At 37.2% G+C, this 24,963-nt stretch overlaps 1 protein-coding gene across 2 annotated transcripts in view; it reads left to right on the top strand.

Moving 5' to 3' along the window:
* ASXL2 (ASXL transcriptional regulator 2) overlaps positions 1 to 24,963 on the top strand; it is a 111,459-nt gene that overhangs the window by 23,181 nt on the left and 63,315 nt on the right. For both annotated transcript variants that reach the window (XM_069582816.1, XM_069582813.1), the window contains exon 2: positions 19,501 to 19,583. In XM_069582816.1, the coding sequence (XP_069438917.1) occupies positions 19,501 to 19,583 (83 nt within the window). The remainder of the gene's footprint in view (positions 1 to 19,500; positions 19,584 to 24,963) is intronic.

Here is a 24,963-nt window from a genome sequence, read left to right as displayed (position 1 = left end):
ATGTGTGTACAGGCAGTACCAAGTTTTTCATTTTATATAATGTAGGTCCATTTGGTAAGATCTTTTTCTCATATTGCTCTGGGTTTTGTGTCTTTCTTTGGAAAGCATACTTACCAAAAGCAGAATCCATAAAAGACAAGATTTTACCACATAAAAATGATAAAACCTTTCTGGATCAGAATAATACTTGCACATGATAGAAAATATGGGGAGGGTAAAAAGGAAAAAAGAAATTATCCTCAGTCCAGTGGCAGTTACCATTGATATTTCAGCTTAATTTTTTCTCCAGTTTTTTCCCCTACTTAACCTTGTTTCAGTTTGTGGAGAGTCATTGGTTGTAACTTGGTCACTGACCTTGGGGGGATAACACTTTACTCATTGATTTTGGAGGAAGGGAGGTCTGCCTCTTGTTTCTAGCTTGAACTCTAGCACAGTTCACTAGACCTCCTTTTGACTAGTAAGGAGTTAGGAAGAGCAGAAGCTAGAGCAGGGAGTGTTGGTGTTAGAAGGTCATCATGGTGAGAGTCAGACATCTATTTATATAAAAGTGACTACAAGTTACAATTTCTTTCTCTTCTGTTGTACAACTTTCCTTCACTATTTAGTAAAGTTCTCTTTTCATAGTACCTCTGGGTTTTTTTTCTTTTACACTGTGTAAAGGCAGAAAAAGGGTATTTTAATCCTTTGAACCAGAGCTTTATTTATTTATTTTGTTGTGTGTGTGTGTGTGTGTGTGTGTGTTTTTGCCATACCTGGTGGCTTGCGGGATCTTAGTTCTCTGACCAGGGATTGAACTTGGGCTCTGGTAGTGAAAGCACCAAGTTCTTGCCATTGAACCACTGGGGAATTTTATTATTTTAGTTTCTCTAACGTATGGTTTTATTGCATAACAATAAGAAAATGTTTGAACTCTTTGTGCATACTAAGTCACTTCGGTTGTGTCCAGCTCTTTGTAACCCTTTGGACTGTAGCCCTCCAGGGTCTCTGTCCATGGAATTCTCCAGGCAACACTGGAGTGGGTTGCCATTTCCTCCTCCAGGGGGATCTTCCCAACCCAGAGATCAAACCTGATTCTCCTACATTGGCAGGTGAGTTCTTTACCACTAGTGCCACCTGGGAAACCCTGAACTCTTTATGGTTTTTGTAATTAATGAGGTTTCCTAATAAATAAGCAATTTTTCTAACAATTCCGTTAGTGATTGGGAGAAAAAGAACTTTTGAAGAGTATGATATATCTTTGAATTCACCCTTACTGGCTTTGTTATTCATATACTTCTATTTCTGTCTTATAATCATAAATGAGAGCTGTAGTAGATGGAAGGTTGGGATAAGAGATGCACCCTTACTATAATTAGGATCTATGATCGCTATCCCAATTCCATTTTTTAGTGAATGGTTTAGCCCACTTCATTTTATTGGACTTTTTTTTGAAGGATGGCCTAACAGCCCTAGAATTTGGGACTGACTTTTTAGCTGAGATACAGTCCTTTTACTGAAATTCTTCTGTGATAGTAACACATTATATTTGCAGAGTGATAATACCCTCATTGGCTTCCTCCTCCGGTTCCTTCTTCTTTGTTGGCTGAATCTTGTATGAAATCTTGTTCCTCCAATGTGGACAAGAGTTGGGCAAATCAGAAATATAAACAAAGGAAAATTATACATCTTGAGCTGATAGAAGTGTTTTAAGGAAATGTCTCGATATGCAGGTCCTTTAATGTTTTGTTAGGGATTCATTATTTATTTTTGTGAACTGTGGACACTTTAATTTCCCCTTTTTTCCCCTTATTATCTGGCTAGCAGTGCGCCTTGTGGAAAGTTTAAAAACAAAAGTGTAAAGAGACATATTCTTAGTCATTTCAGGGTCAGAGTTCCCCTTTGGAATTTAATGAAAGCTGTGGTTCTTCTCTACAGAAAAAGATACAGACACTAGATACTATACAGGACTCCACAGGAGTTCATGCAATCCTGAGGCCAGCTTGTGTTCCATGGGCCTAGACTGTAAGTTAACAACTCTGATCTAAGATAATGCCATCAACATTTTGACATTAGCTGAAATCTTATGTTGTAACCAGTTTTGCTTGTGGTTTTTGCATATCATAAGCATTTCCTAATCATCAAAAGCTCTGGTTAAAGAAATCTTTGATGATGACATACCATTGTTTTCAATGTAGAAATAATTTATTGATTTCCTCCCTGGTGGCTCAGTCAGTAAAGAACCTGCCTGCATTGCAGGAGACCTGGTTCAGTCTCTGGGATAGGAAGATGCCCTGAAGGAGGAAATGGCAACCCACTCCAGTATTCTTGCCCGGAGAATTTCATGGATGGAGGAGTCTGGTGGGCTGCAGTCAGGGATCACAGAGTGGGACATGACTGAGTGACTAACACTTTCACTATGTTTCAAGTATTGTCTAATTGGAGGGCCGTAAAGATAAAACGGCTTGTGGTTTCTGCTTTGCTCTTGAACTAAAGATCTCTTTATGAGGAGAGTTAAATTGATTTACTTTAGTATCTTAATGTTGGAAATTAAGATGGTTTATTTTTACCATTGTTACAAATAGTACTACAAGGATCACCTTTGTGCCTAGCTCTCCTGTATATTTCTGTTACGTTGCTTTTGTAATTGTTAGAAGAAAAGTTGCTGGGTAAGAGGATGTCAGTCTTTGGAAGGCCCTTAAAGTTTCATGTTCACTAAATTGCTTTCCAGAAAGGTATGTCAGTTTACTTTCTCAGGTATGTAGTGTGTTAGTGCCTTTCTTACTTAATCCTTGAAGGATTGAATATTACCAGTTTTGGAAATTTTTGCCCTTTTGTTAGATGACAGATAAGCTTTCAGACATAGAAAGGAGTAGGGAAGTTATGTCAGGTACAGGGAGTGGCAGTGTGAGAGGTGGGACGTCAGCATTGTGAGTGTTGCAGGACATTGTGAGACTCTGTTACAGTTTATTTCTTACACAGCTAGCACTCCGTATTAAACCCAGTCTTGTTACCAGTTTCTCAAGATAGAGGCTGACAGCAGTCTCTAAAAATGACTTAATACAGGGTGGTTAACAGACCTTTAAGCTGTAGTCTGTGTGACAGCAGCAGGTTCTAAGACAATATATTCATTTCCCTCCAATTCCATCTATTCTGAATTTCCTTCACCCTTGGCCAGACTTCAGCTAATCTGAGATCTTTGCCTGGTAGTGTGACCCGGACTATCGTTTCTAAAGGGGCTGAACCCCTGTTTGCTTTTCTCTTATCATGCCTTTGCCTTATGCTGCTGTTGCCTGTTATTACCACTCTTGTATGCATTGAAAACCACCTAACTAGTAATGTTAGTTACCCCAACATTATAACTCCTTTTTTTTTTTTGCCTCCTAGTCCATCAGCATGACGAACCCAAAGTGACTGACAATTGTTAACTTCAGATTCAAAGTCCTCTGATTAAAAATGTTGCCCCATGGGAATAAAGATCTCTGATTTTAGCAGAGCCTAAAGTTGCAGGAATGGGAAACAGCTTCTTTTTTTTTTGCTTATTAGGGTTCTAGGAACAATCCTATTTCTGTTCGTACCCCTGGATTGTACTTTTAGGATGCACTTCCTGCAGTGTACCCTAAAAGGCTTACTGCTTCTTGATCATATAGCATATGTGATATGAGTGCTCAGTGCTGGTGGTTAACTTTTCCTCATTGTAAGCACGAGTCTTGTGGTCTGAGGTAGTCTTATACCCCATGTTGTTGCAACTAGGTACTTTTGGATAATGGTGCTGGCTGAGGCACTGAAGGCGGAGAGGGCAGACTTATCAGAATCATTGTCAGTACCAGCGAGGGCAAATTGCTGCCTTTTGAGGGTGGAGGATGCCCAGTGTTGTCGAGTTGCCATCCAGTGCTTAGCTCATCTCTTGAGTGGTTGTACCAAATTGGAGGCTCAGGGTTTGCCTTTGCTGATGACTAGTTTTGGATACCCAGCAGCAGCAGAAGCTAAGCTATGTCAGTTTTGAGAGAAGGCGGCTATACTGACTCCCCAGCACCTGGTTTGGAATTGGTAACTCTGGTAAGAATGCTTACTCCCCTGCTCTTTTGAACTGGGCTGCTGTGCTGCTGTTTGGGCTCCCTTGGGGTAAGAGAAGTTCCTGAGGCAGAGAAGTGGAGAGACTCATGGAACCTTGAGATAGGCCACTATCAGCATGAAGTGGAATGGACAGTCAGTGTTAAGTGGGAACTGCCTACAGCAAATGAGGCCGAGTTCATCCGTGGGCTGAGGAGATGTGATACAGGGCAGCAGTTGTTTCTGCCGGATACTAATGCAAAAGAAGGGAAGTAGTTACCTAGTCCATCATTAGGAGACTGGTTAAATAAGTTGTGATATATCCACACAATGGAATATAATGCAGCTGTAAAAAAAAATGCTTTCTATATACCATAAGGACCTTCAAGATATATTAAGTGAAAAAGGTCATGTATTGAATATTGTATATAACTTGCTGCCTTTTGTTTGTAAAAGTGAGAAAATTTTTTTTGCTTATTTATGGTTGCTTTGATGCTAGTAAGTATCTGAGGAGGAGGGGATGGGTGAGAATGGGAGGGAGATGGGACATGGGGGAGGAGCTAGGAAAGAATGGGAAAGAAGGGAAGATGAGAGATGAAACATTTTCCTTAATGCTTGTTTAAAAAATGTTACCTGGTTTTTGTTTGTTTTGTAAGTGAAACCTCTTATAAATGATGAAATATTTATTATTAGTTTGAATTTTATTTTCCATGTGACTTTATAAACTAAAACTTCTTATGGCCTTTGAACTAATCAAATACATATTAAATATTCCCATGCCTGGCAACTGGTCACTCAGTTCTCAGCTTGAATGTTGGGTGGTCATTGAGCCTGACTACTCAGCTCTCTCTCTTCCCATTAAAATTGTCTCATTAAACTCGTCACCCTGTTTTATTTTATTGCACTTAACTACTGTCTGAAAAATTTTTTAAAAACGTATTGTACTTATCACTTTTATTTTGTTCATTGTATTTATCACTATCTGAAACAAATATTTTTTTGCTTATGTATTTACTGTGTGTTTCTACCATTAGAATACTAACTTCTGGGGACTTCCTGGTGGCCCAGTGGTTAAAACTCCATGCTTCTAATACTGAGCATGGGTTTGATCCCTGGTCAGGAAACTAAAGTTCCTGTATGCCACATGACCAACCCCCCCTCCCTGCCCCCCCCCCCCAAAAAAAAGGAATACTAACTTCCTTAAAAGCAAGGACTTGCTGTATATTGTCCAACATTTTTTGGCATCCCATTTTTATTTTTGTGTATACATATATGTGATATCTTTTCCCCTAAAGATTTATTTACTTATCAAGCAGAGAACTTATATCCTTTCTTCTCACTTGCCCTGCCTACCATCCCCAACCCTCTTTATTGGGTATCACTTCACTGCCTCTTGTTTTGATCATTTAGGGATGAAAACAGTCTCATTTTCAGGAATGAGTAAGTTGAGTTCTCTGGTTACTTGTCTAAAGACCACCCTAATCAAGGTATAAAATATTTCTATTCATTTCCCCTTTGTGGATTTGACAAAGCTTGTTAGTCGATACTTAAGTGTTTTACTATTTTGTAGTTTACTCTGCATTTGAAATACTGCATAATTTTTATAGGAAGAGTTAATGTTCTTTACCTTTGTTTCCATAGTTCTTTATGGATGTTATCAGTGTTTCTTCTCTTGTATTGTAAATGTCCATCTCTCTCTTCCCGTACTCAGTCCCTACCCTAGCTGTGAATTACAGGGCTTGTTTCTTACTTATCTTTGTATCTCCAGTTTTTGGCACTTAAGAAGCACTTAGTAAATGTTTGTTAAGAGTTAGTTTTAGGAGTAGTGTGGATGTATAACTGATTGAGAGACTGTATAGCTTAATGCTTAAGAGCAAGGAAACTTGTCTTCCATCACTTGTTAGCTAATGTGACCTCGGGCAGGTTACTTATTTTCTGTGTGTCTCAGTTTTCACATCTGAAAAGAATGCCATAATGGCTGTCTACCTCATAGGTTTGCTGTAAAGATTAAGTGAGCTAATCTTAATCAGTACCTAGCACTCAAATGCTAGATTAGTATTAACTGTTAATTCTTCAGAGTTTTGGGAGAATTAGGTGTTGAGTTTTTTTTTTTTTTTTTGGCTTGAACCAGGGAGTGTGCATAACATTCTTGAATAATAAGAAGAATCTAAGCCAGAAGATCAGAATGACTTGATAGAGCTGTTCAGAATTGAGGGACCTTTCAGCTAAGGCTATGCCCCTGGTTAGAAAGCCAGCCTCTAAAATCTCTGGATAGCCATAGCTACTATTCTGTACAGATATGAATTTAAATATTCTCAGCCCAGTCTTTTCATACTGTTCATGGTTGGATGAATATACTGAGGTGGTTGGATGGCATCATCAACTCATTGAACATGAGTCTGAGTAAACTCCCGGAGATAGTGAAGGACAGGGACGCTTGGTGTGCTGCAGTCCATGGGGTCTCAGCGAGTTGGACCTGACTGAACAGCAGCAGCCCATTCTTCCATTCAGGTTTCTGCTCCTGAATCTACAAACGTATTTGCTTTTGCACTCACCTTTCATCTTTCTTTCTTGTTAAAAACAAACAAAAAACTCACTTTTTTACTTTTATCTAAAGCCAGTCTTGTCACCTGTGTTCCTAATTCCAACAGTCAGCCATCACATATTTTAGTCCTGTCCTAGGCACTAAGAGATACTAGATGAACAAGACAGGTAGTCGCAGCCCTTGTGAAGCCTAAGCCAGTGGGCAAGACAGATGATTTAAGATGCAGTTATAATAAATACAGTGTGATGAACACTGCAGGTGTGTATAGAGTTCTGCTGTAGGATCATAAATATTTTTGGAAGCCATGGGAGGATGAAAATGTCCAAGGAGAGTAGAAACTGGGGATAAGAGAATTTTGAGAAAGATCAACTTTGTGGAGAATGAAAAGTTGCTAGTGGAGAGATAGGGAAGCAAGGAGAGTCTGGTGTCAGAAGCTGAACAGAGGAGTGCATCTCAGGACAGTGATCAACAGGCACTGCTCAGTAGGCAGGTACGATGTGTGGCCCTGTCAGTTATTCCTTCTGCCTTAATTCCATGTTTCCATATTGTCTGTGCAGCTCATGAGCTCATAATGTTTGTAGAGTGAGTTCGGTGGGTGAGGAATGCTGCATCCTCTGACTTCATTTGTTTCTGAGTGTCACATTGTAAACAGCACAGGTTTGGAAAAAGAGAAATTTGTTAAACTCTTTGAAGCAATTTGCCTCTCAAATTGGCATGGGAAGAGTTGGTATGGCTAAGGGATACCTCTGTTTCCTTATTTATCCCATTCAGTGGAACTCGTTCAGGTCCATTTGACAAAACAGTTATTCCTTGATTCCATGTCTTCCTTCACTGTTTAAGAAGAGTTGCTTTAACTTCTTGTTGCTAATCCTGGACCTCCCATTCAGTGCTAACCCTCCTCAAGCTTGATTTCTTCCCTCGTGATTAAATGGAATCTGAACTTGTAAAGCTAAGAACTTCTTGTTGCTAAATACAGAAGACTTTGAAGTTGCCGTCTCAACCTCTAGGGGGGGGTTTGACATTGCTGATCAACTTTATCCTTTTTAAAATGCTTCTGTCTTTTCTGAGGCAATGTATTCTGTATTCCTTCCTATTTGTTTGGCTACTCCTTTGTTTATTTGCTAGTTTTTCTTCTCTGACCCTTTAACATTGGCATATTTGTTCCCTAGGATAAACTCTTACACTTCTCATTCTGCATGTTTCCTCGTGGACTTGATTCACTACTGTGACATTAAATTAAAGCTTTTGGACAGTAAATAAGCCACAGGGCATTGATGTAAATCTGTAAAGATTAGCATGTTTTCATATGTATATTTTAAATTTAAAGTAAAAATTTCTAGATTACACAAATTTCAGGCTCTACATATCTGCTCCTATTTGTAATGAACTCAGAAATGCAGCGGTAATTGAAATACTGCTTTTAATTAGGTGAGAATCAAACCCAAATTTAGAACCTGTTTATATAATTCTTGAATATTGAAAAGTATAAATTTTATATCCTGTATTAGCTGGATGTGAGAATCTGCAAGTAAAGAAGTAGGTGGACTAAGTATGCTTTAAAAAACATTTATTTTATACTTTAATTCTGTGTAGTGTTGATTTTAATTCTTCTCAACAGTTACTCAGTTTGTTATAAAATAGTTTCTAAAAATTATTTTGTAAGTTCATGAACAGTTCCAATGGAATGATTTTTTATTTGATAAACACTGCCCTCCTGTGGTTAAAGTAAACTAAATGTTTTGTGAAACAAGCAGTCTTTCCAATTAAAATTAATTCATGGTAAAATAATGTAATAGTAATAGCTCTACAGTAATAGTATTGTAGTGATAATGTAATGGAGTATGGTATTTTTGCTAACAAATAGATGTGGGCGTTTTATTTTCCTCTTCATTTCTCCCGTTTGCGTTTCTCTGGTGTGTCTGTACATTTTTCTGTTTATGTACATTTTCTTATTAAAAATTAAGGGAATTAAAAGAGTTAAATGCAAATGGAAAGATTGAAAAATATTAAGCTATTGAAGGGAGAATAAACATAGATGTGCTAAAAGAAATCAAAAGAAAAGACTGATGAGCTATGATATGTGAAACCAATAAAAGCCTCCATGGAAAAACAACAGTAATGAAAAGATGAAGAATAAACTGGAAAAAGTATTTGCAGTAAATGGGACAATAGAAGTTTTAATATATTTGATATGAAAATGAGAGCTCATACAAATGTATATGCACGAGGGATAGTGGTTATGAATAACCAGTTTACAGGTTAAATGAGAAAATACAGTAATTAAAATGTAAAATATATTAAAATTCATAATGGCATTACATAAAATTGTATTCATAATGTTCCTAATGGTATGTCAAAGAAAAAAGCCATACTCACTAGTCACCTTTGGCATATACTAGAAAAACTAGCTAATTATTCTGATAATAAATAGAAGGATAGATTCAAACAATTATCCTGCGTTTTTCTATATGAATTGTCCTCCTGACTCATGTTGACATCTCAGAAAAGTGACCATAGCTATCCTGTGTGTTCTCATGTGTGTGTGTGGCAGGGGTGGGGTGGGGGTGGGAGAGTAAACAACACTGTGATGTTCTTTTGGTAAAATAAACCCTGGATCTGTGCAACCCTCTAGGTAATTCTAACTTTCAGGAAATACGTTCAGAGTACATACAGTTAGCAAAATACAGAATGTGGGAAATTATAGTTTTCTTGTTTGTTTGTTTGTTTGTTTGTTTTTCAGTAAATGGAAGATAAAAAGGGAGAAATCCGTAGATTAAAAGAGACTTTCAGATATGTGTTAACAAAATGTGGTATGCGTGGGTCTTCTTTGTATACTGGTTTGAACAAACTGTCAAAAAAACATAGTTTTCTATTACCCATGAAAACTGAGGACATTGTCTAAATAATTTGATAATTAAGGAACTATAGAGTTCCAGAAAAACATCTAATTCTGCTTTATTAACTATGCCAAAGCCTTTGACAGTGTGGATCACAACAAACTGTGGAAAATTCTGAAAGAGATGGGAATACCAGACCACCTAACCTGCCTCTTGAGAAATCTGTATGCAGGTCAGGAAGCAACAGTTAGAACTGAACATGGAACAACAGACTGGTTCCAAATAGGAAAAGGAGTACGTCAAGGCTGTATATTGTCACCCTGCATATTTAACTTCTATGCAGAGTACATCATGAGAAACGCTGGACTGGAGGAAACACAAGCTGGAATCAAGATTGCCGGGAGAAATATCAATAACCTCAGATATGCAGATGACACCACCGTTATGGCAGAAAGTGAAGAGTAGCTAAAAAGCCTTTTGATGAAAGTGAAAGAGGAGAGTGAAAAAGTTGGCTTAAAGCTCAACATTCAGAAAACTAAGATCATGGCATCCGGTCCCATCACTTCATGGGAAATAGATGGGGAAACAGTGGAAACAGTGTCAGACTTTATTTTTTTGGGCTCCAAAATCACTGCAGATGGTGACTGCAGCCATGAAATTAAGACACTTACTCCTTGGAAGGAAAGTTATGACCAGCCTAGATAGTATATTCAAAAGCAGAGACATTACATTGCTGACTAAGGTCCGTCTAGTCAAGGCTATGGTTTTTCCTGTGGTCATGTATGGATGTGAGAGTTGGACTGTGAAGAAAGCTGAGTGCTGAAGAATTGATGCATTTTGAACTGTGGTGTTGGAGAAGACTCTTGAGGGTCCCTTGGACTGCAAGGAGATCCAACCAGTCCATTCTGAAGGAGATCAACCTTGGGATTTCTTTGGAAGGAATAATGCTAAAGCTGAAGCTCCAGTATTTTGGACACCTCATGAGAAGAGTTGACTCATTGGAAAAGACTCTGATGCTGGGAGGGATTGGGGGCAGGAGGAGAAGGGGACGACAGAGGATGAGATGGCTGGATGGCATCACGGACTCGATGGACGTGAGTCTGAGTGAACTCTGGGAGTTGGTGATGGACAGGGAGGCCTGGTGTGCTGTGATTCATAGGGTCGCAAAGAGTTGGGCACGACTGAGCGACTGAACTGAACTGATAGTTACATTCTGAGGAGTAATGTGGTAGTTTTATTTTAAAAAATAGTCCTTATCCTTTTTAAGAGATCTATAATAAGTATTTATGGATGAAATGTTGAGATTTGTTTTCAGGATAATCCACTTTGTATGCTTCCCACCTACATACAAGGATCCACCTGCAATGAAGGAGACCCTGGTTTGATTCCTGGGTTGGGAAGATCATTGGAGAAGGGATAGGCTACTCCCTCCGGTATTCTTGGGCTTGGCTGCAGGTATGGATGAAACAAAATAAGCCATGTGTTGACAGTTGTTGATTGTAGTGTTCTCTCTGAATTTGTGTATGTTTTAAAATGGTCATACTTAAAAGTTAATGAAGTGAAGTGCTTGCATACTCAGTCGTGTCCAACTTTACAACCCCCGTGGACTGTAGCCCACCAGGCTCCTTGTCCATGGAATTTTCCAGGCAAGAATACTGGAGTGGTGCCATTTTCCTACTCCAGAGGATCTTCCCAACCCAGGGATGGAACCTGCATCTCTTGTGTGTCTTATGCACTGGCAAGCAGATTCTTTACCAACAGTGCCGCTGGGAAAACCCCCAACCACCCCCCCTCCAAGAAAAGTTAATAGAGTGCTTGTATTTAATTTATCAACGTTTCTTTTTTTCCCTCAGATTAAGTGATATATAGTTCTAAATATTGAGAAAATTTAGCATAAATTTCTAAATTTAGTTTAAAATGCCTAGTGTGTAAAGGTATTGGTCATAAACTTTTATTTTTTTAAAGGAAAGTAAACATCTCTTAAACAGTTTTAACTAATTGGCTTCCTCTATTTTATTTCATTAAAAAACAGTACACCTAGAAAATCAATGAAAATAATTTTCATTAAGAAAGAACACAGACTGTATGACACAGGGAACCCAAAGCTGGTGCTCTATGACAACCTAGAGGGGTGGGGAGGGGAGGGAGGTTGAAGAGTGAGGGGACATATGTATACTTACGGCTGATTTGTGTTGATGTATGGAAGAAACCATCACAATATTATAAAGTAATTATGCTCCAATTAAAAATAAAATTTAAAAAAACAGAAATTTCAGGTCTCCATTTGCAGTAGCTTAATGTCTTGTCAGCATATTAAGTGTTTACATATAAATAGTAAAGTTCAACCATATTAAAGTAATTCCTTGCTCTGGATAATAAATTAGAAAATAATTTTAATATTACCATTACCATGGATAATATAAAAGTTTTAATTCTAAATAGAGTTCATTTCATTCTGATAGTGGATTAATTGTTACCTTTCAGTTGATTTGATAGTCCAAAGAAATTTTTATTAATTTCCACTTCATAGCTCCTTGGACCAAAACCTGCTGGTTCATATGAACAGTAGGGCAACCACATCCTCCAGTTTGCTTATCACTACCTTCTGGTAGAGTTGGGATTTGGACTCTGACATTCTGCCTCATTATGATTAATTAACCAAAGTATTCTTGCATATGAATGGGCCTTATTCTGTGATATTTTACCCTTGCTTTTCTTGCAGAATAGCTTACTATTTTGTCTTTTTATTTGAATATCTGTAATGTAAATATTAATAGACCATATAAGTGACTTTATAGGGAGTGAAGCCTTAGCATTTAACTTAGTGTTGCTTTATATTTTTGTAAAGTTTAGTTCTTGCCTAATGTTTAGTATTATTGGCAGTCTGGGGCATTTAAATAAGCCAGACAGAGAAAGACAAATATTGCATAATCTCATTTATATATGAAATCCAAAAAAGTTGAACTTGCAGGAACGGAGTGTAAATGAATGGTTACCAGGGGTTGAGTGGTAGAGGAAATTGGGATATATTGGTCAGAGGATACAAATTAGCAATTTTAAGATAAATGCGTTCTGGGGATATAATGTTCAGCATGATGACTGTGATTAACAATACTGTATTATATACTTGAAATTTGCTTAGAGAGTATATCTGAAATGTTCTCACCACATACAAAAAAAGGTACCTATGTGAGACAGTGAATGTGTTAAGTCAGCCTTAATGTGTGGCAGTCATTTAACAATATATACATATATCAAGTCATCACATTGTACACCTTAACTTACACAGTGTGTTGTCAGTTATATTTCAGTAAAGGTAGGGGGAAAATCTGGCTAAAGTAATAAAATTGTGTGTCTGTAGGGGTGGTGTTGCTTGTGAGTGTCTGAGTGTATTTTAGAGTGGTCAGGAATATCTCTGAAGAAATGAAGTGAGGGAGAGAGTCCATGAATTTCTGAGGAAAAGTATTACAAGGGGAGGGAGCAAGAACAGAGGCCCTGAATTAGGAATGAATTGGTTATGTTTGAGAAAGGGCACGAGGGTAATGTGAGAAAAGTGAGATGAAAGTTTCATGTAGAATTTCTTAAACTCTATTAGGAACTCAGATTTTCTTCTGATTTTAATTTTAAAAAGTGACAGGGGTTAAAAATCAGAGGAATATGTAACTTAAGTTTTAGGAAGATTACTTAACTGTCATGTGAATAGACCGATGAGTCATTTAGGCTGGTGTAAAAGAAATTGCGGTTTTACATTGGTGAAATTTGCTGTTTCTTATTGGAATACATTCTTAAATAAATGTGGTTATGTTATACATCATTTTAATGCACATTTTTCACTTTTTTTGCTAATACTTATTACTTGCTGTTTACTTTATGTTAGACTATAGAAATGACGCTAAACAAAAAGCACATTTGAGTGATTTTTTTTACTTGAGTCTAAAATGAGTCATAAAGTAGCGGAGAACGACTCGCAACATCAACAATAAGATTGGGCCCAGGAACTGCTAGCTAATGTACAGTGCAGAGGTGCTTCAAGAAGTTTTGCAAAGGAGATAAGAGCCTTGAAGATGAGCACAGTGGCTGGCCATTGGGAGTTAACAACGACCAATTGAGAGCAGTCGTGAAAGCTGATTCTGTGAAAACTGTAGGAGAAATTGACCATTCTATGGTCATTTGGCATTTGAAGCAAATTGGAAAGGTGAAAAAAGCTGATAAGTGGGTGCCTCATGAGCTGACTGCAAATCAGAAAAATCATTGTTTTGAAATGTTGTCTTATCTTACTGTACTCAACAACAATGAACCATTTCTCTATCAGATTGCGATGTGCAACGAAAAGTGGATTTTATATGACAACCAGTGACAACCAGCTCAGTTGTTGGACCAAGAAGCTCCAAGGTACTTCCCAAAGTCAAATTTTCATCAAAAAAAGGTCATGGTCACTATTTGGTGGTCTGCTGCCCATTTGATCCCCTAATAGCTTTCTGAATCCTGGTAAAACCATTACATATGCTCATAGATGAGATGAACCGAAAACTGCAATGCCTGCAGGTGGCATTGGTCAACAGAAAGGGCCCAGTTCTTTTCCTTGACAATGTCTATCCTCATATTGCTCAACCAACGCTTCAAAAGTTGAACGAGTTGGGCTATGAAGTTTTCCTCATCCAGCATTATTCACCTGACCCCTTGCCAACTGACTACCAGTTCTTCAAGCATCTTGACAACTTTTTGCAGGCAAAATACTTCCACAACCAGCAGGAGGCAGAAAATGCCTTCCAAGAATTCCTCGAATCCCAAAGCATGGATTTTTATGCTACAGGAATAATAAATAAACTTACTTCTTGTTGACAAAAATGTGTTCATTGTAATGGTTCCTATTTTGCTTAATAAAGATGTGTTTGAGCCTAGTTAATAATGATTTAAAATTCATGGCTGAAACTGCAGTTACTTTTGTACCAGCATGTATGGATGTGAGAGTTGGACTGTGAAGAAAGCTGAGTGCCGAAGAATTGATGCTTTTGAACTGTGGTGTTGGAGAAGACTCTTGAGAGTCCCATGGACTGCAAGGAGATCCAACCAGTCTATTCTGAAGGAGATCAGTCCTGGGTGTTCTTTGGAAGGAATGATGCTAAAGCTGAAACTCCAGTACTTTGGCCACCTAATGTGAAGAGTTGACTCACTGGAAAAGACTCTGATGCTGGGAGGGATTGGGGGCAGGAGGAGAAGGGGACGACCGAGGATGAGATGGCTGGATGGCATCACCAACTCGACGAATGTGGGTTTGGGTGAACTCTGGGAGTTGGTGATGGACAGGGAGGCGTGGTGTGCTGCAGTTCATGGGGTCGCAGAGTCAGACACAACTGAGCGACTGAACTGAACTGAATAGTTAGATATGGCTTTGGCTGCATATAACAGTTCCTTAAATGATTTGGAAGTTTATTATTCTTCCTTCCAGCTGTCTGGAGGTGTAGTTAGTCCACCATTCTTAGGGTGTGTCCTTGTCTGTATGGTTCAGAATGACTTGTCTTCTTCATTTTCAAGACAGGGTTGAGGAAGGGCCAAAGAGGGATGTGTCCGTGACTCTGTGTGTGTGTGTGTGGTGTGTGTGTGTGTTTTGTGTGTGGTTTTTTTGTCCGTGACTTTTGAAAATCTGGGTTGAAGTCACTCCGCCCCACATTGTGTTGTCCGGTACTTGCATTCCACACCTAGATTTGAGTGCACGTTTTTGTTTTTTTTTTTTCATCTGTAGCTATATAATATTCAGTTGTGTAAATATACTGCTTTTCATAATATCTTTTTATTAGATAAGAAACCTTTACACTTTTTTTTTTGAGTAACATAATGAATGTTTTCTTATATTATCAATGTTTAAAGTTGAATAAAATTGAATTTGTACACTGGATTGTGTGTACATATCCATTTTGTGGCGGTGTTTTATTATTCCCATGTTTTTGCTGTCCAAAGTAGCAGGGAAAAAAACCATTGAAATGTGACTTTTTTTTGCGTTTGATCGTTTGTGAAATCAAGCATCCTTTGTTGTTTCTTCCATACATTTTTATTATAGGATATTGAATGTGTGCATAGAAGTCAACAATAATATAATGAATATTTTTGTACCATTTCATAGTTTCTATAATTGTTGACTTATAGCCTGCCTTGCAATACTTAATCTCTATCTAAATTTCCTCGTTATAACTTTGAAGCACATCTCCAACATCATATAATTTTATCTGTATTTCAGTATGCAAATGTTACTTTATATTTTCTGTTCAGTTGTTTTAATTTTATGAGCTATCTGTGTCCATGATGTATTTTTCTCCATTTTTAGTAATTTTATATGATTTTAATATATAGATAGTAAATACAGGTTCAGTTTTCTGTTATAGATGTTAAGTTGGATAAAGGTAGTAAGTTAAATTTAGGGCATGTTAATTTTGAGATGAAACATACAGGTTGATTGTTTAAAAGCAGTTATAAACAGACTGTGCTGCTGCTTTTCATTTATCAAAATGGGAGTGATTGATGAAGTCTTGGGAATGGATGATTTTATTCAGGGAAAGTTGGAGTGAAAAAGAAAAGCTCTAAAATACTTGTGAAATATTTAGGGGGTGGTCACAGAAAAAGACTGGAGAAGGAAATGGCAACCACTCCAGTATTCTTGCCTGGGAAATGTCTTGGACAGAGAAGCCTGGCAGGCTACATGGTCCATAGAATCTCAAGTCAGACATGGCCTAGCAACTGCACAACAGAAAGACTATGGAGAAACATTTTAGAAAAAAAGAGTCTGGAGAGAGCAGTATCTTAAGAGGGAAAGGTTAATAACATCTGATGTCGCAGAGAGGTCATGGAAGATGTAAACAAGTTTATTTGTTGGATTTTACGGTTAAGTAAATGAGGAAAGAGATGCAGACACAGGACACAGTATGCTGTAGGCTGCAAGACAGACCTGAGTTTGAATTATGACTCCCACTTAACCTTGCTGCGTTATGTTTGGAAATTTGCTTAGCTATTAGCAAATTTACGATTTGTTATCTATAACTAGATAACTATCCTGAGGGTTAGTTATCCCACTTCTTAAATGGGACTAATGATGCTTCCCTTTTAAGATTGCTGAGACATTTAACTGAGAGAATGATTAGCACTTGTTTGTGTCTTCTTTATAAATGATAGTTGCTGATATCACGTCTTGATACCTTAGTGGCTGATCTGAGATACCTGACTTCAAGTGATATCTGTTACGTAAGTCATATCTATTGTTTGTGATACAATTGCTGTGCTAATTGATAGCTCCTTTGATAGTATAATGTAGATTGTTTCAATTTTAGCTTTCACTTTCATCCACTAATTGCCAAGGGTTCCAGGTTAAGAATGGAAAATGATTCAGGTAAAGAGAGTTTCTGCCTAAAATTTGTATAAAAAGAAGAGGAGGAGTACAAAATTGACTTATAAGAAAGCAGTTTAAAGCAAGTCTGTTAGTGGAAAATATTCTTCATTTTCCTTTAAGAATATCTTAAACTCTTCATTCTTAGAGGATATTTTTGCTGGACAGGAATTTTTAAATTATGGTCCTTGTCTTTCAGCACTCAAAAATGTGCTTCACTGTTTCTGCCTTTCATGGTTTCTGATGAGAAACCCACATGAGTCACTTGAATTGTTGTTCTTCTAAGTGAAATAGTGTTTTTCCTTGGCTGCTTTCAAGATTTTAAAATTTTCTTTGGTTTTCAGTAATTTGGTTGTGATATATCTGTGTATAGATTTCCTTGAATTTATGTTGTTTGAGATTCATTGGTTCTCCTGAAATTGTACGTGTGTATCTTTCACCAAATTTGCTAAGCTTTTGCGGCTGTTGTTTATGTTTTGTGCATGCTCCTCTTTATTTTCTCATTTTGGGACTCTGGTGACATGCCCATTGACTCTGTTCATCTGTTTTTTTGTTTTCTCCCCCTATAACTTTTCTCTCTGTCAAATGGAATATTTTCTGTTGCTCAGTCTTCAAGTTCACTGATTCTCTTCTTCTGTTACCTCCATTCTGCAGTTGAGCCCCTCCAGAGAATTTTGGATTTTACTTTGGATTGTATTTTTTAGTTTTTAATTTTAATTTTGTTTTATACACCACACAGGTACACACACAATAGTATAATCAACCTTTTTTTTTTTATTTTCTCACTTGAGTTGTGTCCAACTCTGTGTGACCCCATAGACGGCAGCCCACCAGGCTCCCCCGTCTCTGGGATTCTCCAGGCAAGAACACTGGAGTGGGTTGCCATTTCCTTCTCCAATGCATGAAAGTGAAAAGTGAAAGGGAAGTCGCTCAGTCATATCCGACTCTTAGCGACCCCATGGACTGCAGCCTACCAGGCTCCTTCGTTCATAGGATTTTCCAGGCAAGAGTACTGGAGTGGGGTGCCATTGCCTCCTCCAATAATCAACCTTACTTCTTTGCTAATACTTCTGTATTTTCCCCCCCAAGAATAGTCTTCTCACTGCTTCTTTTTTTTTTTTTCTCTTACTTCTTGCAGCATGGTTATAATAGCTGCCTTAAAATCTTTACCTGAAAATTCCAGCATTTGTGTCATCTCAAGTTTATTGTCTGTAGGTTGTCTTTTCCTTTGTTGAGTTACTGTCTTCATATGTCAAGTGATTCGGGTTTGTATATTAGACATTTTTTTCCTTTTGTGACATTTCTGTTGCAGTAAAACTTTGATACTGACTCATTTGAGTCCTATGGAGAATGTTGTTGGTACTTTATTTTGAGGGATTGGGGGTGCTTTTTAAGCAGGCATTTGGCCTTTTCGGTTCAGGACCCAAGTTTTGGCCTAACCTCTGTGCACTAAAATTCTAGTGTCTAGTTTTTAAAACTTTTGTTTCTGTCTGTCCTGCATATGCACCACTGAGTGCTAACTTTGGGAACCTGATAGTGTGTTTAGGGTCGTGTCCACATATGCTTAGTTCTTGGGTGACCCTAGGAGTGTTTGTCGAACTTCTTGGTGTCACTTTTTGAGCTTCTTTCTCTTTACAAGTTTCCTGATACTTTCCGGCTCCTAGAGAACTTTCTTCCTAGTCCTATGGCTAAATAACTCATGTTTTCATTTCAGCATTTTGCTACACACTTCCACAGCTGCATCTGCCTTTGATGCCAAGCAACAGGATGGTAGAAAAAGGATATAAACCTTAGGAATTCCCAGCACATTCATAGGATTGGAAGGAATCTGCTTTCTTGAAGTTTTAGGTCCCTGTCCAGTCACTGCTGGTATCATCACTGCCACAGTTGCTGCCTTTGAATTGCTTGGGAGTGGGGTCTGAGAGAAAGGGAAAAAACCAAGAGGATCTTCCTCACCTTTTGGGGCCCCCTTGACTGCTTTTCAGACAGAAAAAGGAAAGACTTCTTTTGAAGCCATTTCTGTCTGTACTTACTGTGCAGTTCTGAATTGGGGCTGCTTTAGTTTGGACTGAGTGATCCTAGGGGAAATAAAACCAGGAAACTCACTGCTGAGTTAGTAGTACTTCTGGTTTTGGTTTCCTCCTCAAAACCAACTGCTTCCATTTTCAGAGTCCTCAGATAACTAGCTGCTCCATGTACTCTGTCCAGGTTTTTAGTCATATTCAAGAGGAGAGACAGGATAAACTTTGCTTATATCCTCTTTACCAGAACACAGATACTGTTTAATTTCATTATATTGTTCATTTATTTTGGTTAAGAAATTACTGAGCATCCAAAATGTACTAGACTTTGTTTGGAAATGTAAAGGTGGATACTCTTTGAGCTATTTCCAGTAAGTCTATAGGTAGTTATGTTATGTGGGGTTGGAGGCAGAGAGTAAGCATAATTTCATATTATGAATTCATAATAATTAGTAATCTTTTTTGACTCATTTCTGCTTCAGGATTTGTGACTGAAGAAAAGAATGTCCTATTTAAAGAATGTCCCATTAATTTTTCATTTATTATCCCAAAATCTAAGGGATGAAAATTCTCTGGATTTGTATGTGCTGGATGAAATTAATACATAGCTATAGTAAGAATAAGAAATATAGTTTACATGTGTAATTATAAGAATTTAAGTAAGTAATTTGTTACTATATACTTGTTTCTCAGGTCTTAGAAAAATATCCCAATACACCCATGAGTCATAAGGAAATTCTTCAAGTTATCCAGAGAGAAGGACTAAAAGAAATCAGGTGAGTTATTTAAGTGTTATTTGTAATAATTATAATACTCAGTTAGAATATTTTCTAGTATATAGCAGTCTTCAAAGATTATTTAGTAATAATTGCTTTATTAATTTATAATTTATTGAATTCAGATCTTTGGAGTTTTCAGTCATAGCACGGGTAAAAAACCAAAAGTAAGAAAAAATTTGTTATAAGACAGCTAGCACCACACCCATGCACTTTAATTTGTAGGAAGCCTGGAGCCATTTTCATCTACATCTTTTCATGTAATAAGCTTGGTCATTAGCAAATAAAAAATACTCTAAACAGTTCAGAGAATGGTAGATGTAGTAGATATAGTCTAGGAAAAAATAACCTTGGCCAAAAAGAATTGTGGAAAAAATATGTAAAGCAGTATGTGTTTTAAGTAATAGTCTTATGTTCAAATAAAACAGCCAGGGTCAATTATTATAGGACCAAAGATAAAACACACTTTAATTTCTAAGAGCTTTATTATATTACAACAGGACATAATAGTCACTGTTCATAGTCAAGACCCTCTGTCATCAAGAAATGTTAAAGTTATGTTCAATATACTTTATATGTTAAGGCAGAAATCTGGGTGTCTACATTAGAGACATTTTCATTACGAGAAGAGGTTGCTGTGCTACTGGTTGTTCTCAGTCAGGGGTGAAATTTGTGTAATGGCCATAGGTGAAGTGTTCAGAGTTTTTGGGGGCTATTTTTGGTTATCACCATGACTAGACAGGAGGGAGCACTATGGTGATAACAGGAACAGAACGAGGGTGCTAAGTGTCTTTCATGCACTGTGCTGGACAGCCCTTCACAGGGAAGAATTGTTCAGCTCAGATGTCAGTGGCGTTGCTGTTGAGAAATAGTGAGCTATATTGGAATATTTGTAGATGGATTCTATATTTTTTGATGAATAGCCATTGCACATTCGAGATTTTTTAATTCTTATTTTCTTTAACATGAAATTCCAGATTTTTAAAGTTGACTCTTTTTTAGTAATACAGTTAAAAACTTTGATATGTGGCCAAATGTCAGTAGGTTGGGGACAAATTAGCTTTGCTCTGTTAATATTAAATGTGAAGTAAAAGTTTATCTCTGAATAATTAATGTGTCCCTGAAAAATATGTGAACATTTGTAAGTTAAACCATTAAAATGTGTGAAGAATGAGTCTTTAAACATATTTCTTGTGAATTATTAAAAGATTAGTCACTCTTAATTTATCAATGACATTATTCAAAAGTTTTATTTAAGTTTGACTAGACTTACTAGATTAAGATTAAAGCATAATACTCTAATCCTAGATATTTGTATAGGCTACAGGAGAAAATGATAGTGATTTTAGTTACTTTGAGGAACAAATTCTGCTAAGGCATTTAATATCTTTTTTATGACACTATAGAATTTTCTAGAATAGGAATAAGCGAGCGATACCAATTCTTTTCATAAAATTAGACTTTTGATACATGCTGAGGAAATAGACCAGGAAACCTGGTATAAAGAGATCAAACTCTTAACAGTGCCCTAGGTCTAAATGACAATTGCAGGATCATCCATCTCTAACATAGTAAGGCTCTGTGGCTGTAAACTTGTCATTATTTCTAGAGAGTAGGCAGGAACAGTGAATGAGAAAGAATACTAAATAAGAACAGAAGGGGGGAAAAAAAGGAAGAACTTAAAAAAATGTAGCAAGATGGTGGAGTCATCAAAAATAGCTTCTGGCTTCACTTAGTGACAACTTACAAATAGCTGTTCTTGATTAAGCTATTGTGGTAATACAGTTATGTGACCACAAAGCAGTACTTTTAAAGTCACCAGTGACTTCCATTGTGTTCAGTTCAGTTCAGTCGCTCAGTCATGTCCGACTCTGCGACCCCATGAATCACAGCACGCCAGGCCTCCCTGTCCATTACCAACTCCCAGAGTTCACTCAGACTCAGGTCCATGGAGTCAGTGATGCCATCCAGCCATCTCATCCTCTGTCGTCCCCTTCTCCTCCTGCCCCCAATCCCCCCCAGCATCAGAGTCTTTTCCAATGAGTCAACTCTTCACATGAGGTGGCCAGAGTACTAGAGTTTCAGCTTTAGCATCATTCCTTCCAAAGAAATCCCAGGGCTGATCTCCTTCAGAGTGGATTACGGAACTTAGTTTTGCCTGTCTTACCGTTCAGCATTATTTAACACAGATGACTGCTATTAATACTTCCTTCTTGAAATGTTTCCTTAGTTGAAGTATCCACAGACATTCCTAATTTTCTTTCTCCCTCTGTAAACTTTTCTTCTCAGTTCTTTTGCTTATTATCTTCTCTCCAGCTCAAGTGCAATTTTGTCCATTCCCGTAACTTTGGAGAGGGGTCACTTTTCTTAGTTTCCCGTTTTGTAGGGATGGGCATTCCCACCTAGCCTTTGTGCATGCTGACCCCTGTACTCAGTTAACTCTTATTTTTTTCAGGTGTCAACTTGAGTGTGTCTTTTTCAGAGATCTTTGACTTCCTGATCTATTAATAGATCACATTTTCCATTTTTAGTTTCTGTGTTCTTTTTTCATAGGACTTAAGATTTGAAATTGCATATTGTTTTGGTCTTAAAATCATGTATCTTCTCTATAGCTTACATTAAGCTAGTAGCTCCATGAAGGCAGGACATTATCTCCATCCACTTGGCATTCTCCTTCCCCTCCCCCATTCCCCCCCCAGGCTTGGCACGTAATAGACATTGCTAACCTACTTGTTAATGAGTATATGAAGTATCAGTGATTGGAAGGTCATATTCACATGTAGTTATAGCTTACCTTCTTGCTGCATGACATGTCACATGGTAGGTAGTCTTAACAATCTTTAGACCTTTTAGGTAGGTTATGAGATGAAATAGATACTTTGCTTATTGAAGCTGTGCTCCCTTTTAAAGTTTTACTTTCATTCCTTAATCCTTAATACAAGCTTTTCCACTTTTTCCATTTTCTTTCTTCCCCCCATTTTGAAGAATCTTGCTTAATTTTGGTTATTTCCTACTATATTGTTTCATTTTAAAATATATTAAAATGGATGCTGCTCCAGTATCTGTCAGCAGATGAATGGATAACTAAAGTGTGGTATATACAGTCTGTGGAATATTGTTCAACCTTAAGGAGTGAGATTCTGATATATGCTACATAGATGAACCTTAAAAACACACTAAGTGAGTATATGTATAATTGATTCACTGAACTCTACATGGAAAGTAACACAACATTGTAAATCAACTATAATACAACAAAAATTTTAAAAAAGAATATGAAAGAATGTATATATATAGATAGATATCTAAACACATGTTGAGTGAAATAAGCAGACAGAAAAAGGCAAATATTATACAGTTCCACATACATGAGATACCTAGAATAGGCAAACTCATAGAGACAGGAGATAGCATAGAGGTTATCAGCGGCTGAGAGTAGGGAGAATAGGGACTTACTGTTTAATTGGTACAGAGTTTCTCTCTAGGATGATGAAAAGTTCTAGAAATGGATAGTGGTAATGGTTGCACAACATTGCAAATCCGTTTAATGCCATTGAATAGTACACTTAAAATGGTTGAAGTGGTAACTTGTATATTATGTATATATTTTACCATAACCAGTCAACAAAAAGAAGTATTAAAAATGAAGTGATTGGCTCATGGTTGAGAAAGATTGTAGTCCCTTTGAGAAGTTAGGTGGTAAGATTGAAAATCATTTACCCAAAGTATGGAATTTTGAATGAATTAATTAGAAACATGTACAGTATTTTAGAATATTATAACATTTGAATTAAATGCTCCTTATAACTACAAAGCATACCAGCATTTTAGAAAACAGAAAAAGAAGGTCCGTGAATTTCCCCCTCACAATAACTTATGATTTCATGCATTCCATTTTGTTTGTTTGTTTTTAATTCCTAAGTGAATCCCATTTAAAGATAGAGTTTCCGAAGAAAGTCCCAGGGAAGAAAGAAGATATGGATTTTGTTGTTTCAGGTGAAAAGAACATTTTGGAGTATTCTAAAAGTAGCTTAGTTCTGTTGAGAACAGATAAGAAGATGTGAAAAGAGTTGGAATAACCTTTGGGAAGAAGGAAAGATAAAAAGTTTTTTTAAAAAGAAGAATTTGGAACTTTCAGGTTGTAACAGTTATTGGTAATTTAGATAGATGCCCTGGGGTATTTGGTCATGTTTAAAAAAAAGTTCCTGTACTATTTGCCAATAAATAGTTATTTCAGAAAATTTTCAAGGGTTTTTAAAAATTTGTTGTGACTTCTCACCCTTGTTAAATTTTTCATGCCTAAAATGCAGCCTAATTGTTTTTTCTCTTAACTTACATAGGAATGGTAACTGGGCAATAGTTCCCTAGTCTTGAGCTCTTTGACACAGAATTGCTTGTTCCAAAGTTGAAGTTCTGTCAGAACCTTTACAAAAAATTCTGTAAGCTTTTAATCATTTATTTTTACCTATATCGTTTCCTTTTTAAAGTTAGTATTGTTCACTGAGTAAAGATTTTATTTATTGGGTTGACTTGGTTGAAAAACCCCCATTCTCACTTTAGCTGATGGGTTCTAGATCATGCTATACATTTATGTGACTCTAAATATTGAAAGGATAACTTTTTGTTTTCCTCTCAAGACACTACAGATGAAATCAAGGATTTGGAGAGACATGTATCCATTTGAGAGACATGATACCATTTGACTACTTCAGTTTCTAAGAGAAATTATTCAGGGTTTTATTTTATCTTGAATCAGTGTAACTTGTGTAGCAAATGTCTGTCCTTAGCCATCAGTATTTAAAATAGTCTTTCAAACACTTAACATGTTTCCTTTTTGTCTGATGATGTAGATTTTCCAGTTTACAGGAAGGCTAACTCAGTGCTCCCCTCCCCTCTATTCCTCTTTTCTCCTCACTGGAGTCAGTACTTCCTGTGATTGCAAAGTATCCCATCAGGCATGCATACAAACCCCAGAGGTAATTCAAACTCCAGCCTCCTGAATATACTCACGCAGCTTCTCGGAGCTGTTTCTGGGCCTTGGGGCATTCTTTTTTTTTTTCAAATCTTTTAAAATTAGGTGTGTGAAAGATCCCTATCTTTGAGTTACAGTTCTGTAGTTCTCAGGGTCCAGTCAGCAGACAGAAGCTACCGATACATGGTTTAACAGGGAAGTTAGGAAGTTAACTGTTAATTAACTGATTGATATTAACTGGTAACCAAGAATTAACTATTAAAAGGTAAAGATAACATAGAAGAATACAGTAATTACAGACTTGGGAAGCAAGTGTAGGACTAAAGCAGTGTGCCCTAGGAAAGAATAACTTTCCTATTCCCAGATTCAGCTGTCCGTGGAGAAGGTGGGGCTCTGGTTCAGTGGATG

The sequence above is a fragment of the Ovis canadensis genome, chromosome 3 (genome assembly GCF_042477335.2).
Source record: "Ovis canadensis isolate MfBH-ARS-UI-01 breed Bighorn chromosome 3, ARS-UI_OviCan_v2, whole genome shotgun sequence".
Classification (NCBI taxonomy): domain Eukaryota; kingdom Metazoa; phylum Chordata; class Mammalia; order Artiodactyla; family Bovidae; genus Ovis; species Ovis canadensis.
This window is presented reverse-complemented; position numbering and strand designations above follow the sequence as displayed.